The following is an 18,210-nucleotide window of genomic DNA, read 5'->3' as shown; positions in this document are numbered from 1 at the left end:
TGCAGTCAACATCAAATGGTCGAGAGAACCTCAGGGCGTTTGCCCGGATGCTCACCACATCACCGCACTCACTACAAAGAATAATCACTCTAAAAACTCGATCATCCATATTTGAATCCCGACATTTTTATTTTTCTAATGCAATAACACTGTTTACACGTAAGTGCATTCATGGATTTAGGGACGGTATCGGTACTAGCTGGATTGGTGAGTATTGGTCTGTTTTGCCCCTGCTTTTTTTAAAAATACTATTTTTTTACTATTTTACCCAAAAATGATACGAATAACCAATCCAGATCAATCTCAGTTGATACCAATCCGATACGACCGATACTTGAAACCATGTGTGCATTCAACTACTGCCATTTCTCTGGTCCTCATTAAAATTTTAAAATATGGTTAGAACAGGAAAAGAAGGGGCACCCCTGTTTGACTGGTAAATCTCAACTGCCACATTCTACCAAAAATAAAAAAATAAAAAATCTAAACTGCCAAATGTTCCAGTATCACTAATCCCGAATCCTAAAATTCGTTTCCAACTGCCCAATTGAATTTAAATTAGGACCTGTACACATCTTTATACTTTTTGTCATTAGAGCCTTAAGAGGATCCAAGCGGAAGCTAACAATATACAGAGACTCACTGCCTTCGCCATCTTCTCCCATTCCTACGTTCCCTGTACCCAGAATTCCGCTGCCTTGACCGATCAGGTCTAGAATTCCAGCCATAAACACTTCTGGGTTCAGAAAATCCCCACCCAGATTGATATGATGGGGACCTCTCTGGACTCCTCTCTGGACTCCACATCTCTAGCTCTGGCTCACCCACATACCCATTGTCGCGATGGCCATATGAGTTTGGAATTCCATTATAATTGTCTTGGTTAGCATGGAAATGGAGATTTGTTGCAGAAAACTGCCCAACATTCCTAGAAGTCTGCTTCCCAGAAGCAGCTGCATTTGTATTGGGAGGCCATCTGGTGTGCTGAGGCTGATAGGGTGGAGGGGTTGGTAACAGAGGTGGGTTTGGTCTTGGTGGATTCGGCAATAAAGCTGGCAAAGGATGCAAAGCAATGGGAGGCCTCGATTTTGGTGGGTTCAGAACAATTGATACAGTTGCAGGCTTCACATTTTGCATTTGCCCAAACTCTACTGATTCACTCTTCAGTGAGAACTGATTCATGGTGGGAGATTGTTGGCTTAGAGTTATTGTTTGTTTCTCAGGAAACACAGCACCAGTAATCTGCTGAGATGAGACTAGCTGAAATGCTGCTTGCAGTTGTTGGGGCACTCGATTAGCCATTGTCGTAGGTATCTGCAGTGACGAAAAGGAAGTGCTTGGCATTTGGGTCTGCACAGAACCAGTAAGAGGGAGATTTCCCGAGGGAGGGATGGTGCTTGGCATTTGGGTCTGCACAGAACCAGTAAGAGGGAGCTTTCCCAAGGAAGGGATGGTAGAAGTCACAGGCACGTCACTGTAAGCTGCTGAACTAGCCTGTGAGAAACGATCACTACCAGCTTCAGATCTCCATCCACTCTGCAAAATTAAGAAATTTCCATCAAAATCCAGAACATTCCACCAGGTTGAAACTAAATTAAAAGGAAAAAAAAAAAGAATTTAACAATGCCCTATTGAATCAACTATAAATTTTAAACAGCTTTGGACAACACATGCCACACTTGCAGGTGATGGACATCCAACTGAACATAACCATTTCCCCTCCCCACCCCCCACACCCTCCCCCTCCCCCCTCCCCCCTCCTTTTTTCTATTCCTTTTGAATAGCCAAGACACAGCGTGGCAACATAAGCTCACTGTTCATCCAGAAAGACTCAAATAGTGAATATGTGTTGTTGCAGCTTGGATGATCTACCACAAGAAACCCATCGGTTGCTAGGTTATTAGGAATAGATGTTAGGCCTAGAATACATTGGGATGCAAGAAAATAGAGAAAAAAAAAAAAAAAAAAAAGGTTACAGAATACGTTCAAGACCCAAAATTTATTCCAAGAATGTATACCAAACACAGCCCACTGTTGTTTCGAGCTGGAGGGCAGCTACCTTACTGCGTACTGCATGCGGTTGCATAAATCCAAAAGGGTGCCCTTTCATTCAGAGTGTCCTCACGTATTCAATGCCAAAATCTACTTCTAAAAGTCAAGACATTTGACATTCTGGAACAAGAATACCAGGATCAGGGAATTCTCCAAACTAATGACTGATCGTGGATACAAGCAGGTGTGGCGAAGTACAGTGTAACCAAGGTGTCCTTGGGATCTAACCAACAGTACAAATGCAAGGATTAAGTTACAAACCATTATATGATCTGATATAGGAGTCGGTGATGGAAGAGATGTCACTTCCACCTTCTCTTCAGCCTTTCCACTCATCCCACTTAAAATCCCAGGTAAACCAATCCCACTAGCCTTAATCATATCGAGAAGCCTCACTGTCTCTGCACTAGATAAGTTACCACCTTGGCCAGAAGTCAAGGCAAAAACCAGTTCTGGGTTCTTCAAAAGCACAGCAAGCAACTCAAGATCCGGTTCAGGAGCACAACCATTACTAGTTGCAGCCGGAAGGAGGCGACATTCCTGATTAGTTGCAGCTGCACTACTGTTCCCTGGTGTTTCTTTTAGCAGTAGGAGAAGCCATTGATTCTGTAGCATCGGCATCCGGCGGCTGTTCAGTTGGTATTACCGGGGTCAAGGTGTCATCATAATCAATCTCTAGGTCCCATGGTTCCTTGGGATTACGCGGAATTTCCTGATTACTATTGTAAAAGGTTTCCTTCTCCCGTCTTAACCTCTCAAACTGAAATTCAACTTCTTTGCTCTTCTCCCCTGTGCCAATTCTCCACATACTGTTGATCCTCATCTCTGCAGAAAGACAGTAGGGGTAGAAAAGATTGAAATCCCAAGAATATGATCTGAATTTCTACTTGAGATAACATACAATCAGAAAACATAGTAAGAGATCACACAAAATAAACTAAGAAACAAGAGGGAAGCACCCAAATGGAAGGAAAATCGTTGACTCCAACCCATTAATATATTCAACTTTAGTAGATTTGATCTCACGCTACAGAGGCTCCCTTTATTTATTTGCCAAATCAAAAGGGTCTAAATGGGTCAATAGATTTGAGTCACATCCAACCAAAACAGAAGCAAAAGCATACACTTCCAACTAGTTGGACTGTAGTTATCTTCTACTTTTTTATCTACTTCTTTTATTTTATTTTTTTTTTGTTAAAGCTTTTAATTGTTATTTTACCCAAGAGATGAAACATAACTTCTGACTTTTTGGGAACGGAAGCAGATCAGTGTCAGTACATTATGTGTAGATCCAGGTTTTGAAGCCATCTGCACTGGGTTATTCACATGATTTACCGGAGAGAATGATCTGCACTTGAGGGGAAAATCTAGCCTTGCATGAAAATGGATACGTTTATCCATTCAATAAGTCATCTAACTGCTGTTCAGATATATCCCCAATTTACTCATCAGTTAAATGATTCAAGTAGTTAGGTTCCTTAAGTCAAATAATTTAATAATGCTGGATCTCCATTATTGATGAAGGGAGACCATCAGATCACCAATACAACCAATGGTCACTCGATTCAAAATTTATCAAGTTTCAGCAAACAATGCAAACCCAATGGAGGGAATCAGATATAATAAGCATCCTTGTAATGGATATTAGTTTCATTAGAACCGGCGGCACCGGGTACTTAAGCGGCGTCACATACTTGTAAGACAATCAATTATCCATGTACTGAGCAAAGTATTTTACAGGATTATGCTTCAACAATTGATCCGGGAGCAAATTATTGCTCTGTTTTCATCCAATAAAGTGACACCAAAAGACATTATTTTGGACTACAAACGATTTATCTTTTCAGTATCTGTTTTCACTACCAAGATTCCAGCCTGCAGCACAAACCTGGTTTGCATTGGATCAGGTGGAGTGAATCAGGAAACATGGGGTTTAGTTTTCCCAACTTCCAATTTGATTTCCATAACCAATAGGAATTCAGATCACCACCAAAAACCCGGATTAATATTCTAAGGAATATTGGAATTTACTCTTCTCCACTCAGGGTAGCTTTAATCTTTAAATTTACTACTAAACATAAACTAATCGAGATTTCCAATTCACACTGTCCAAACTCCAAACACAGTTTTTGAATGAATATTGATTCATGGAGGGTTTATCAATCTTTAAGCTGAAAATTATTACCACAGACCAGGTTACTGGAAAAGGTCATATTCAACCATCCAACCTGTGAAGATCATTCATATGCTGTTCATATGAAAGTGTTTGGCCTCTGTATTCAATCGCTGCCATCTAAAATATCTCACATAAAAAACTGAAAAGAAAGAGATGGTAAGTAGGTTTGTCTGAACATAAAATTGGCCTCAAGGGGTGATCATTGCCTTCATTTGATGTGCAAGAAGAAAGTACAGGACCCAGTAGACTTGAGACCACATATTGGATGTCACAATCAGTTGCTCCAGTTTGAACACACCTGACCAGCACGATTGGTCATGCTACAGCCAGGTACTCCTTAAGAAGTTCCTTTAACATATGTTTGGTAGCCAAGAAAAGAGAAGTGAATAATTCAAAAAAAAAAAAAAATTTTAATTGGGAGAGAAAAAATCATTGTGTAATCATGATTTTTGCATTATTATATCTTTTGTACTATTTATTCTTTTTTTTTCTCTCTCTCTTTTTTCTTGGCTACCAAACATTGGTCAAATTTGTATATATATAAAAAAAATTAACAATAAAATAAAAAACAATTAAAGAAACAAAATGAGGCTTTGTCTATTAATCATTATTAACATTTTTTTTTTAAGCATCAGCAGCAGCAGAATGGCTGTTTTGCCGAGCCACATGGCAGCCAAATTTGGTGTATATGTAAATCCTATAGTCCCCCAACCTGAGAAATTTCAGCCCAATTTAAATTAGACACATTGAGAAAACAAAAGTCAATGACGAGCCAAACATTTAGATCTTTGAAAATACATAGAAAAACCAAATTTTACCTATAGCTAATCCAAGAATGGGCCCTTCCCATCCATACGGTCGGAAATTGCCACATGGCAAAAATTTGTTGGGCCATTATGCTAAGCTAAGCAAACATCCATGCTGATACCTTCTTGCCATAAAAATAAATGTCATTTGGAATTATTTTTCACCCTTGATTCATGTTCAAGATATTTACCAAATGGAGATCTTTTTATACCAGAAGGGAGAAGTGAACATATTTGAAGCCCCCTTAAGGGTATGTAAGCAACTACCATTACAGTACATGAAATTACTTTTCTCCAGAACTGGAAACTTCCTAAAATGGATACCCTCTCTATCCAGCAGTAAAAATCATTTGACAGTAAAAAGAAACAACCCAGATATTGAACAAATGTACCTGGAGGTATCTGCCATGAGATTTGATCCCTCCTAAACTTCTCCTGCGAGGATTTCTGGTGGTCCAAGCTTGCCATTGGTTTAATTGGATCTTCTAATTTGCTGGAAGTTGTCGAGGCAAGTGCAGCAAAATTAGTATCTTCCTCAATTTTTGGCCTATGAAGTGTTTTAGATGCTGAAGGCAAATTGCCTCTCTGAGAAGCATATGGTTTCATTGGATCTTCAGTCTTCTGTCTCTGGCCATCAGTAGAAGATGAACCAATATTGCCATACTTGCTCTGCATGAAATGAGCACGCATTTTGGCTTTCTGTATATCATCAGCTGACATTGGACGGCTTTGCTTCGCAGGCACTGCCCTCGCAACCTGCAGGCTTCTGGTGCTTGTTTTCTGCCCTGGGTGTTCGACTAATTGAACTTTTCTGCGTACTCTTGTTTCTGAAACTAGCTAAGGAAATTACCACCAAATTTTTATAGCAATAGAAGATTGGCATACAGCCTAAACATGAAAGGTTCTTCTAAAACTGGTGTGTCAATATTGTTTGGGCACATGATCTACGACATCCCACCAGATTCTGCTGTGACATTACTGGGTTCTCATTATAAGTATCCATATTTTTTCACAACAAATTTAGCACCTACCAAATTTTCTTATAAGAATTATGTTTGCCCACTTTACCATCATCATTCATTTTTCTAAGGAGTTCAAATGCCCCTCTGTTCTTCTGAATTTGTTAATTTGTTTCACAAGAGTCAGACACTCTCAATAGTTGTCCAGACACCCCTTTGGTATAATAGGGATTATTCTGTGATAATGCATCCCTTTTGCCTTGGTTTAAAGGAATAGAATCTCCATATTGTAGCTACTAGCTACCTTATCCAGATGATCATAGGAAAGACACAGTTGTTTTTCCTTTCAGAGAAACAAACAGTTATGGTAAAGGCATGAGATAATAATAAAAGGTGGTCAGAAAGGAATACCATACATGTCAAGACCACGGTATATAGATAACCATTCTGCAGCAATCCTAATCTAATATCAGAAGAAAATGCACAACCACGATGCAATATGCATCTATCATCAATCTGCTGAAGTTGACAACCATGAAATGGTGCCTCCTATTTTCAGATCCATCTGCTTAAACTACATTTACTGAAATTGAAGGCAGAACAATGTTGTTGGCCATATAAGATATTATATTACATGGCTGCCCAGCCCTTTAATTGTGGAAGGCTTCATATGCAGCCAGGGAGACTTACATTATCACCTACTGATCTTAGAAACATACACTACTTATTATACTACTATATGAAATCCTCATCTCCCTGACAAGGGATATAATCCTCCTTTTGGTGATCTGAACCCCTGAATTAAGTTTTAGATCCTACAGATAAACAGATATAGAACTTTTTACTTAAAAAAGAAAGGAAATTTCCACAGTTCCACCATGAAGTAACGCAGTTGCATTAGATATTCATCCCGCATGGAGGCTTTGCACAAGCTTGGAGGCCCACAGGGAGCAGTTGACAGTCCAATGGTCTGAAATTGACTTTTAGGTAGTTAAATTATAGGTGCCTTTTTATTTTTGGGGGTTTTATTATAATTGACCAAAATTTATAAGCCCATAAAGTAGGGTAAAGATGATACAAAGAGTAGCAGTTAAGTGAAGTGTTTTGAGTTAAATTATGATATTTAATAGCAAGACAGAATTTTTATGGGTCAATTAAAGAATTTTAGAAGATATTTACAATTGCAGTATACCCCCATTAACTAGAGATGATTTAAGTAAAGAATTTTGGGTTTTTTTTTCAAGTTTTGATGTTGTTAAGCAATGCATATGAGATTGGCATTCTTCTACCCAAAAATAAAAAAAAATGGCATCCCAAACCTGATTTCTTCCCCCCTTCTTTTGTTCTCTTCTTCCTTCTCCTCTCTTCTTCCCCCCATGCAGATATATTTCATCCCTTTTCCCTCCCCTTCCATCAATCTGATTTCTTCCCTTAACACAATTAACCCTTTGTCTCAGATTTGATTGCAAATTGATAATTGAGTCTATTTGCATATGAGTTCCATAATCTGGATTTCATATTGCATTATTTGGATTCACAGCCGAACCTGGCCATGAATACCTATGTTCTTAAGACTAGAGTTCTTATACCCAATAGAAAAAACTGTTATTTTACTCATCGATGATGGGCAGAGTAACAGTTTAATCTTCTGATCTATGGTGAAGATGTCATCAAATATCAATGAAATAATTATTGAATCTTAAGACGATGTTTTCGTCGAATTTTCAATTTCTTGCACCTATTGTGAGATATTTGAATCTTCCAAATGCATCATTAAAGCAAGTTGAGAGTGGTTGGAAGTTGATTGCAACAAAAAATTGGGTACCTTAAATCCTTCCAATCTATGATAGATATTCACTCTTTGACAATTGATAGACGAAGTATGCTCGCAGCCGACTAATGCAATATTAGCTATCCAACCACAAGAAGAAGTACATGTAATGACAAAAGTAGAAGAGGAGATTGTGGTTCATAACATGGCAAAACCCCAACTGTTCAATTCCCTTGCAAAGAACATGTATGAGCAAATCAAGTTAGTGATTCTGCCAGAGTTCTTCAAAAAGAAAGAACCACAACTTGAAGATTACAGTCCTGAAGTCCATGATCTACCAGAGTTTTATCATAGCTTGAAGCAAGATGCACATCATATGAAGTTCATTTCTTGACTCTACAAAACTGAGGACTTTTCATCCAAGGAGGAATTGATGATGTTGCATTAGACAAATCGTGTATGGAGGCTTTTGCACAAACTTGGGAGGTCCATAAAGAACAGTTGACAGTCCAATGAGCTGGAACTGACCTTTGGGTAATTATATGATAGGTCGTAACTACATATATATATATTCTTTTGTTTATTATTAAATGGGCCCAATTTATAAATCTATGAAGTGCATAAAGTGGGGATAAAGTTCAGACACAGAAATAATAGTTAAATGACGTGTTTAGTTAGATTATGATACTTAATAGCTAGATAGAGTTGTGTTTCGAATTTATTTACTTCATTCTGGTTATTACAGAATGTATTAAAGCAATTACGAGTTCTCTTATGAGTCAACTTAAGAATTTTATAAGGCATTTATATATCTATCAGTTGGAGATGGTTTGGGCAAAGAATGTGTTTTTCTTAAGACTTTTGGGGATGACAACCAGTGCATATGGAATTGGTATCCCAAACCTGATATCCTCTCTTCTCTTCCATTCTCTCCTCTCTTCTTCCTCCCAAACAGATTGATCTCATCTCTCTTCCCTTTCCTTCAATTGGTCTGATTTCTTCTCCTAACAATACATTGCTCCTCTATCTCAGATCTGATTACGGTTTGATCATTGAACATGTTTGAATCTAAATCCATCATCTGGAATTTCTGATAGCTTATAAAGCTATTGATTAAGTGTAAGAATAATGCCCTCTAGAATCTCAAATGACTTGCCATTCCATATCTTGAAATTAAGTTTTCCACTGATCAAGTAAAATCCCATAGGAGTTATCCGAATTTCAGCTTTGTCAACCTTGGGGAAAAATAAAAGTGATTAATTGACCAAAATATCAATTTCAACCTGCAGAGGCTGCCTGAAGCCAATCATATAAATTTTAACTATTCAATTTATTTAATTATGTTATACTGTGAAAGTTCAACTTCAATGGTAATAACATCAGTAGATAGATAGAAGCAAAGCAATACCCCCGGAATTAGATGTTTCGATTTGGCAATCCAGATGTAGAAGAAATAGTCTCATTATTATTGGCTTCCAGATGTCTCAGTTCCATAGTGTCTCACCTATAAGTTAGAAAAAATCCATACACCCTGTGGTGGTTTTTCATGTGTTGTTTATGTATGTCCTAAGAAATGCCACCAACTAGGCTGGTTTTTGGGTTGGCTGCAAACCTTGACCAACATGAATCATTGATCAGCCCATTTGCTACTACTGCATTATAATCTAGTTCTCCACTAAACAGGGTACTGCAACTTAGGCTTTGTTTGTTTCCAGGTAAAAGCAAGGGAAAAGGAAAAATATCAAGTAATACTACAATAAAATAATAGGATTTTTCTTGAAATTTTCCCTTTTTACATGTTTTTTTGCCAGGAAACAAACAGAACTTTGTTAAAATAGAAAAGGGGGAAGCAAAGTTAATGAGGATACGTGAAGGCACATTTTGAACGTATCTTCTGTTTGGATCATCAGCAGATGCAGGGAGCAGTTTCAGTGTCCTGGGAGGATCTGAGTTCCTGAATAAGAAATTAAGTTTAAATACCTCGGTAATTATGAAAATAATCTAAATAGAATTCCAACAAGAACTCGATTTGAGTGACAATGAGGCAAGGACACATATTGAGGTTGTTACCTGGGATTTTCTGAACTCTCAAAAGTGAGGGCAAGAATCTCGTCCTGCAAAAGACGATAAGAAAATAAACTTCAGAATATTAAATAGTAGCCTAAAGGAACTATTTGATTGCCATAAAGCCTTACAGGAATATCAACTTTTGACTGCCAAGCCTCATCACTGAGAATTTCACCGCTCCTGCAGAGTGCATATGACATAATGATGATAAATGAAGAAAAAAAATTGATGGGAAAAGACAACTCAAATATAAAGGAATGAAAACATGCCTCTGCTTCTGAATCATCTCTTTCTGTGCAGTATTTGAGGAATTTATACAAGTGGGTCTCTTCAAAACTTGACTTCTCACAAATATTTTGCTCCACCTTGATAACAGAACTCTTGCCCTGTTTGATATGTCTGATCTTCAAATCAGATAAATGAGTTCAAAAGGTCAAGAGCAGAAAAGAGCAGGGAAATAGTTTAATGTAACTAGCACCGAAAAGAATTTTTGTCCAGATGTAATATATTTTCATGGGTAAACTAAGTGAGAAGTCTCAAAAATGATTAAACTGGTATTCTCCAATGATTTTGCAAATCATAGTTACATCCACTAGATGATTAATGACCCGTAACATTTAAGGCCATTCCATTTTCTTCCCCTCAAGAGGATCCTAGCTCATCATCCAAACAAGGTTTCAACAGGCAAATATCTATCCGGAAGAAGGGAAAAATAGGCATATGCTTCCTTTTACCCTTGATCTTTCTCCCTACTTTTTCACAAGCCAAGGAAAAGAACAAAAATTATATTCTTTATATTAAAGTTTCCTAGACAAGTAAAGGTTGCACAGCTGAAGCATTGTACTTTGCTCGCATAGTTGTTACAGCACCAATGCAAGTCGGTATGGCCAGCCCCACGGCAAGAACCATATGTTATAGGCCTTGCCATGTTCCAGGTATGTGTCTTCTTATAATTGTAAATACACAAACAATTTCGGTTTATTAAGGTCAAAAGATAAAGCATAACATGGTAAGAATGGTATTATAAGAAGTTAGAAGGGTAGAAATGAGAAATTCTTTAGATTTATAACAAATGGAGGGTGGGCCTAAGACTGGGTCTTTAGGTCTAGGCACTCTTGACACAAGGCAGCTAGTCATGTTGGTTGTCAAGGCTTGCTTTGTTGCCTAGGCAGCAGCTAGGCGTTGCCTTAACAACCACATAGATACTAGATATTCTTTTCTTTTTTTTTTCGTATTTTTTTAAATGCTAAAAAGTATAAGCCTAGAGTTACACCCTATTCCCAATAGATAAAAACAAACAACAGTAATTCCTTCCAACCCAAAGGGTCAATCAGCCAAACAGCTAAACAGCTTTTGCTTTTTTCAAAACATTAAGCCATATGAATAATAAATCTGATATTAGTACTAGTCCAAGCCAAGGTAATCTAGATCACATTAAATGAAATTTTAGATAAACTATTGCTGCCTCAAGAAAGACAACAAGTATAAAGAGATGAAACATACATATCTACATATAAAATGAGAGAGAGAGAGAGAGAGAGAGAGAGAGAGAGGATAAAATTGCAACGTAGCCACACCTGATGTCCTATAAAAGCGCAATCTGTTCACAGTTTGTAAAATGGCAGACATATGAATAGGCAAAGCTTTATGTAATGGCAGGTGACAAAGAACCTACAAAGTAACCATTGTAATATGGAATAAGGATACATTAGATGTAAAAAATATAGAAGTGACACCTAACAAAAACAAATCTAGATAAACACCTTAAATATGACAAGGAGAACAGTTGTCTGTTCCTCCAAAGATGCTTGGCTCAACCATGTTGTTAAAATCATCAGACCATCTTTAGTTAAAAACCTGGAAATAGAAAATGAATAGGTTACACTGCGAACTGCAATAGCTTATCATGCCCCCCAGGTATGGAAAGTTCAATAGTAGTACCAAGATAAAACTGAAGAATTTTGTATCTGCAGGATCCACTCCATCAGCTTCACCTGCCCGGAGAATGTTTGCTCTTTCCTCATCAAATTGAAAATATTCTCAAGGAAATATTTGTCAGAGTTGTCTATGTCAGGTAGAGCTTCCTCCTGTAATGAGCAGGAGGGGATTTCTTCAACAGTCTTAGCCTCCACAGAATTCAAAGGAACTTGATCGATAGACATGGCAGTATCAGAAGCAGTTGAGCACCCATCCCCGGTTGCCTTAGACCTAACCACCTTCTCCTTTGACAATCGGACAAGCTTTCTCACTCTCGAACGCTGACCAGAAAAGAATTCTCGAACCTGTATGTCAAAACAATACAGCTTTAATTAATAAAAAAATACAGCATTAACTAATGTAATACCCCAAAAATTGCTTGAAATAAATAATATTCTTATTTTAAATTTGCAAAATCTTTTGAAATTATTTCCCAGTTAAAGACGTGTGAGATTTCATAACCCATAAAGACAGTGTAGTCAATGGCAACTTTACAGACAAAAACTGAAATAAGAGAGATACTTATATGGTGCTCATAAAGTTAATAGCTCAGATACTTGAGCTAGATCAAAATAGCAAGAGCATCACTTTGTATTGAGGGTAACTCCTCAGCCACAAAAGATTGCTATGTTAGACAATTGCTATAGGGTATTGTGTGAGAAATCACCTGTGTAACAGTAACACCACAAAGAGCGCTGATCTCACGAGATTCCTTCTTGCTAATCGTATCTTTAATAGAAAAGACTGCTTGCATATATTTTACAGCCTTAGGGTTTAGCAAATCTCTTGGTCTTTTCCCTACAAAGAAAGTAATATTATCATTAAATGGGTACTCCAATCGCTTGATTGCAAAATTCGCATAAATATGATACAAGTGAGTTGAATTAGGAAATATAGATACACAAGAGACGGCACAAAAGATACAAAGACAGAAATATAGTTGGAAAGCAAGGATAATTCAACAACTACCCACTAAAAAAAAAGACATTTCAGTACTTTTGTAACACATTTCTTGGAACAACCACAAGCCTTAGATGAACAATCATTCATTTTCGTAATTCTTAATCACATGAGCTATAGGAAATATGCAGAAGTTTTACTTGACTGAAGCTCAGCCCCATCCTAAAATTTTATATCTCAGCTACACAAGTCCTGTTCTGTTGTTCAACGCAGAAATCCTCTCTCTTTTAATACTCGCAACTTGCACCATACAACAGTTTTTTAAGATGCTCAGGATGGCTAAAATTTGTGCAGAGGTGATTAAATAAAATACATCCAATGATCTAAACCCTACTGTGACAAACCAAATAAACCCCAAACAGTATCATCATTGCGTAGCCAATTAAAGCACCAGATTCGATCCCCGAACAATAATTAATTTCTCCAATTGACATACAGTACGACAATGACTACAGAAACTTGATATTAATCTAATTGAAATGTTAAATGCACTAAGAGAAATGAGAAATTAAAAGACAAACCATTAAGATTACATGAATCATCATGACCAAGAACCAGACTCACCAATTTTAATCGACAGTGCACCAGCCGCCTGTGCAATGAACAAAATTGAAAAATTAATGAGCTTTTATTATGGAAAAAAAAACATGTATATATAAGAATAGATCAGAATAGATGAGAATAAAGCAACTAAATGGCAATAACCTCAACATGAATGAGGGGGAAAAACATGTCGGAAAGCTCATAAGCTTTTACTATAAAAAAATTTATTAAAAAAAAAAAAAAAAAAAAAAAAAAAAAAACTGACAACCACATTTAAAATCCAATAACTACATTTAACCAGTGCAGATCATTGTCTGTTTAGCCACTTCAGCATCGAGTGCTCCCCTATGGATGGTGAAAACACAACTGCAAGCAAAGGAGATAGTACCCGGCCACTATGGCTAGCCCCACCAACAGGAATACTAATTCTTTTTCGCAAAACTCTCAAGCCTAAGACATCAAACCCTAAAAGTACGTTGGCCCATGACCCTTTGTACGTGTGTTTCCGCCACTTGGTGCAGAGAAAACTTCAACCCTAAAAAACCTCATCATGTTTCCAATTTATCTCAGCTGTACAGCCTTTAAAAAAAATCTTCATTAAACTCTTCTACTAAATTACATCTTAAAGCCTGATTTCAACTTGACAAACAATAATACCTTGCTATCTTTCATGGATCAGCAAATTTTCCAAGGAAATTTGGCATCATGGATTTATTGAACATCTAAGTATTAAGGATTATAAGTTTCAACTTTGACAAAAGTAAAGGCTGGTGCGTTAGTCGTAATTAATGTTTACACTTTACACTTGCATTATCATGCTAGTTATTAAGACTCGAATTGAAGAAAATTAGGGTTTTTTGAAAATTCAAGTTCATCCGTTTAACCACAAACTTCTTGAATCTTAAAAAACAGCTTGAGCATGCAATGACTTCCATTAAAAAATCCCTAGAATTTCTTTCCTCGTCCTCACAAACAGAAGCTGAAGGGAAGGATGACCATTGAAGATCTTATTTTTCTGTCAGAAAACATTCTTAGGGGAAATTTTTTTTCACAATTTCGTATTCTTCCGGCACACAACACATTTTGGAGTTCAACTATAATAGATGGTGTCACTTGGTCTATGATTTCAATGTCAATACTAGACTGCCTTACAATAAATGCTTCAATCTAGGTCAAAACCAGACTGCCTAAAGTGCGGTTCCAAATCTGAAGTTTACAAGCAACACTTATCTTACAAGAGCATATATATATACATATATATATATAGAGAGAGAGAGAGAGAGAGAGTTATAGTACAACCTGAGGTTTCACTACTGTTGCTTCTTCTTCCCCAACCCCCCCCCCCTTTATTCTTTCTCTAAAGACAACCATGACCCTAACAAAGAGGAAAGCAAAGGAAAGACGTACCATTTCTTGAGCCAGAGGATTTACACCAGTGAGATTGCATTGCGTTACAACAATCTTCTGAAGCTGATCGACCTGGCTATGAAAAAGCACTTTCTGAGATTCTAAAAGCTTCTGAAAGGACTCCACAGAGTTCCCGATGTCTATTTCCATGAAAGCATCCTTCGAATTCTCCTTTGACACCTCCATCATCGACCCGAGTTCTCGACTTTTCTCCGTCCGAGGCCACAGATCGACAGAAACGAAACAAGATCCCAAGCATTAGGGCCCGAATAGAGGTAATCTAAACTGAATGAAAACTTCAAAGCCAACTCCGCTCGCATATACGTTACCTAAACAGAAAGAGGAGACAGAGAGAGAGAGCGAGAGAATTGGAGTGCCGCCAATGGTTTCAACCCTTATTCCTCACCCACGGGCGGAAAGCTCCACAAAAGGTAATGAGAACCTGCTTATATAATGGTACATATGTGGGACCAGAAGCAACCACTACTGAACATTGTTTCAAAACTGGAATCGGATCGGTCAAATTGGTTGGTTCGGATCGAAATCGCTTTGATCGGTTCTGATTTTGCACTTTCTGATCCGGTTGATTCTAGGGTTTTTCTTGTTGATATCTTGGTCCTCAGATCTAAGGGATTGATTTTAGGGTTTTTGGGATCAATTCCAGCTGATATTGAAAGATTCGATCCCAGGTTCTGGCTTTAATTATCATGTTTGTGGGCCAGCCTTTATGCACGGGTTAAGTTACGCTATTGCAACGAACAGGATATTGATTTAAAACATGGAAACAACTTATTCACGGAGCAAAAGAGTAAGGTTGTGCACATGTATAGACCTTGCAATAATGAGAGCTCCATGCACTGGGATGTTCTTTCTTTTGTTGTTATAGAACCACTTCGTGATTCTACGGCTCTAGTTTTGCGACATGGCATGACATGGTAGCTAGGCTATCTGAGTTGTTCAACCAAAATAGATGTAACGTGACGTGGATTAATCATGTGTAATATTGAGGACGTGATTCAATCGTATGGTCCCATGATATTGCATATTCCCAATGGCTTTCAATTATATACAAAATTTGTATATTTTATAAGAGAGAGTTTTATGCACCATAGGCGATAAAAATTACAGGCATTGATGGCTTTCAGTGTCTGCCCCATGGCCCCCAACAGTTGATGATTGATAATATACTTGTATTCATTTTTTTATACCCTCTGAACACCATCTGATGTCAAAAGATTCACTATAGATGAAAGAAAACTGTCTACTATTTTCTATTATTTTTGTATGTTATTTATTCCAATATATATTTCTAGGGGTGCAAGTTTGGCCAAGGAACCTAGGCCCATTTGAAGTTCCGCCTGAAAAATTCCAGGGTATGGGCTGAGATTTTTAGCCCATAGGGCTGGGCTAAGGTCTTGGGTTTACCAGCCCGGTCTGGTCCCATATAAGAATTTGAAAAATTATCTTGTACCACCCCTGTTTTTAAAATGTATCTAAGATACCACCCTAATTTTCCCAAAATATGTAACGTACCCTAAAGACTAACACAGTTAGTTTAGAAATGAAAAAGACTCTTTTGACCCTACAACGAATTTGAACTAAATCTTATTTTTTATTGTTTTCCTTCTTTTACTTTCAAATACCATACTTTAACCGACAGATCTTATTTTAAAGAAAACGATGATGAACACCTGAAAAACCGACAGATCTGATTTCCCCCCACCCCACCCCACCCCACCCCAACCCAACCCAACCCAACCCAAAAACACAACCAAGAGTAATTGCTTTGAGTTTGAGGATTGAAGCTGCTGAAGACCAAAAATTTATGCTAAAATACTAGAAATCTCAAACCAAAATAAAATCCATAACTTGAATGAGTTCAGTTCACTCCTTCATGAGGATCCAAGCTGATAAAATTCAAGGTGGCCCATGAGTCGGTTCTCATCTTAAACCCATGAAGATGAGTGCACAGAGATTGAGTTATCCAATAACACATCTAAATAGGGTTTTCTTAATTTCTACGAAAAACCCCGGATTGCTGAAAGGAGCTAATAAGAGATACACATCTTCAATCATGGCATGCTATGCCCTTTGGACTCAAAGATTCCGGTAAGAAGGAGAAGGAAAGAGAAGAAACAAAGGTTAGGTGACATCTTAGTTAACCCCATGCTGGACCTCTAAATAACTCCAAACATGTATTGACTTTAGAACTAATGACAGTTTATGTAATATGACTGAATAGCAAGCAAACAATGCATATAACAGGCCATTATACCTTCCACACTACCCAACACAAGAAAGGAACAGCCCAGCTAACTAACCACAGTAGGCAGCAGCCTAATACTACCAGTCGCAGGTCACAACTGGGGTTGAAAACCCATAAATTAGGTTGACTCCAAGAAAGTATGAACTGAGATTTACTTATTTACTTTTACTTGCAAGGAGTTAAAACATCATGAATATTAAAACTTTGTGAAATCGAAAGCTCGAGCACAAAAATCTCCAAACACATCCAACCGCCTCAAAGCTATTTCCTAAACCATACAGATAAGAAACAAACACCATAGCTCAAAACCCAAATCAGTGCAATCGAAACACCACTGTGATCATCGCCATTCTCAGAGCAAAAAAAAAAACTCTAAACCTGCGATTCACTTTCAATCTGCTCATTTGGGGTTTTTACATGGAACAACCTAGGCCCACATCATCACTTAACGCTTTTTATCTAATAAAATGGATTTAAGAGTAATCTTGTTTTCAAAATGAGCAATGTACGCGATATTATTAGAAAATTAGGGTGGTATTTCAGATAAATTTAAAAAATAGGGATGGTACAATATAATTTTCCTAAGAATTTTATTTTGGTAGAAGGTCCCATATTATATAGGAGTCATAGATTATCATAATCTGCCTTTAACATATTGATTGATTGATGAGTAGGACTTGAGTTTCAAACTTAACTTCTCCTCATTTAATGTAGAATAAATTATTTGGAAAAAAACTTTGTCCATTCAGGGTTTACCATGTGAGAAAAGACCACATTGGCCCCCACGCGCTTTCCCATTGGCCTTGCACACTGGTGTTGTCAACATCAAATGGGCAAGATTATTTCTCTCAATTTATTATTATTATTATTATTATTATTATTATTATTATTATTATTATTATTATTATTATTATTATTATGTTTGCCAGTATTAATGTTAAAAACTATATTTTTCCTTTCTATTTGTACAAAGACTTTTTTTCCTTGTAGAATTATTTTACAAAAACATGAAAAATGATTAAAACATGACCATGCTTGGTCAGCTCTGAACCCACAGGGCCAGGGCCAGGGCCAGGCAAGTTGAGATATCCCAGCATGACCTCAGGCTAAAATCTAGGCTTAACTCAACCTGATTACACCTCATATGTAAGTTGGGTGCTTCACACAGAAGTAGGCAAAGTTTTTTTTTTTTTAAGGCAAAGGTAAGACCTTTTTTTTTGAGGGGG

The 18,210-nt window shown here is 37.3% G+C and overlaps 1 protein-coding gene across 1 annotated transcript; it reads right to left on the bottom strand.

The window, feature by feature from the left end:
• Nucleotides 1–469: 469 nt before the first annotated feature.
• Nucleotides 470–15,130, bottom strand: LOC122091472 (homeobox protein LUMINIDEPENDENS-like). The gene is made up of 14 exons (XM_042661442.1): nucleotides 14,719–15,130; nucleotides 13,333–13,360; nucleotides 12,476–12,606; nucleotides 11,773–12,113; nucleotides 11,595–11,688; nucleotides 11,409–11,502; nucleotides 10,101–10,230; nucleotides 9,960–10,011; nucleotides 9,835–9,878; nucleotides 9,633–9,718; nucleotides 5,427–5,861; nucleotides 2,658–2,877; nucleotides 2,314–2,626; nucleotides 470–1,536 (listed from the first exon to the last, which is right to left on the bottom strand). Exons 1-14 carry the CDS (start codon nucleotides 14,905–14,907, stop codon nucleotides 640–642), a joined length of 3,054 nt encoding a protein of 1,017 aa, XP_042517376.1. The 5' UTR covers nucleotides 14,908–15,130; the 3' UTR covers nucleotides 470–639.
• Nucleotides 15,131–18,210: the final 3,080 nt, after the last annotated feature.

The sequence above is a fragment of the Macadamia integrifolia genome, chromosome 10 (assembly GCF_013358625.1).
Source record: "Macadamia integrifolia cultivar HAES 741 chromosome 10, SCU_Mint_v3, whole genome shotgun sequence".
In the NCBI taxonomy this organism is placed as follows: domain Eukaryota; kingdom Viridiplantae; phylum Streptophyta; class Magnoliopsida; order Proteales; family Proteaceae; genus Macadamia; species Macadamia integrifolia.
Note: the sequence above shows the minus strand (reverse complement) of the source record. Positions and strands in the feature narration are given on the sequence as shown.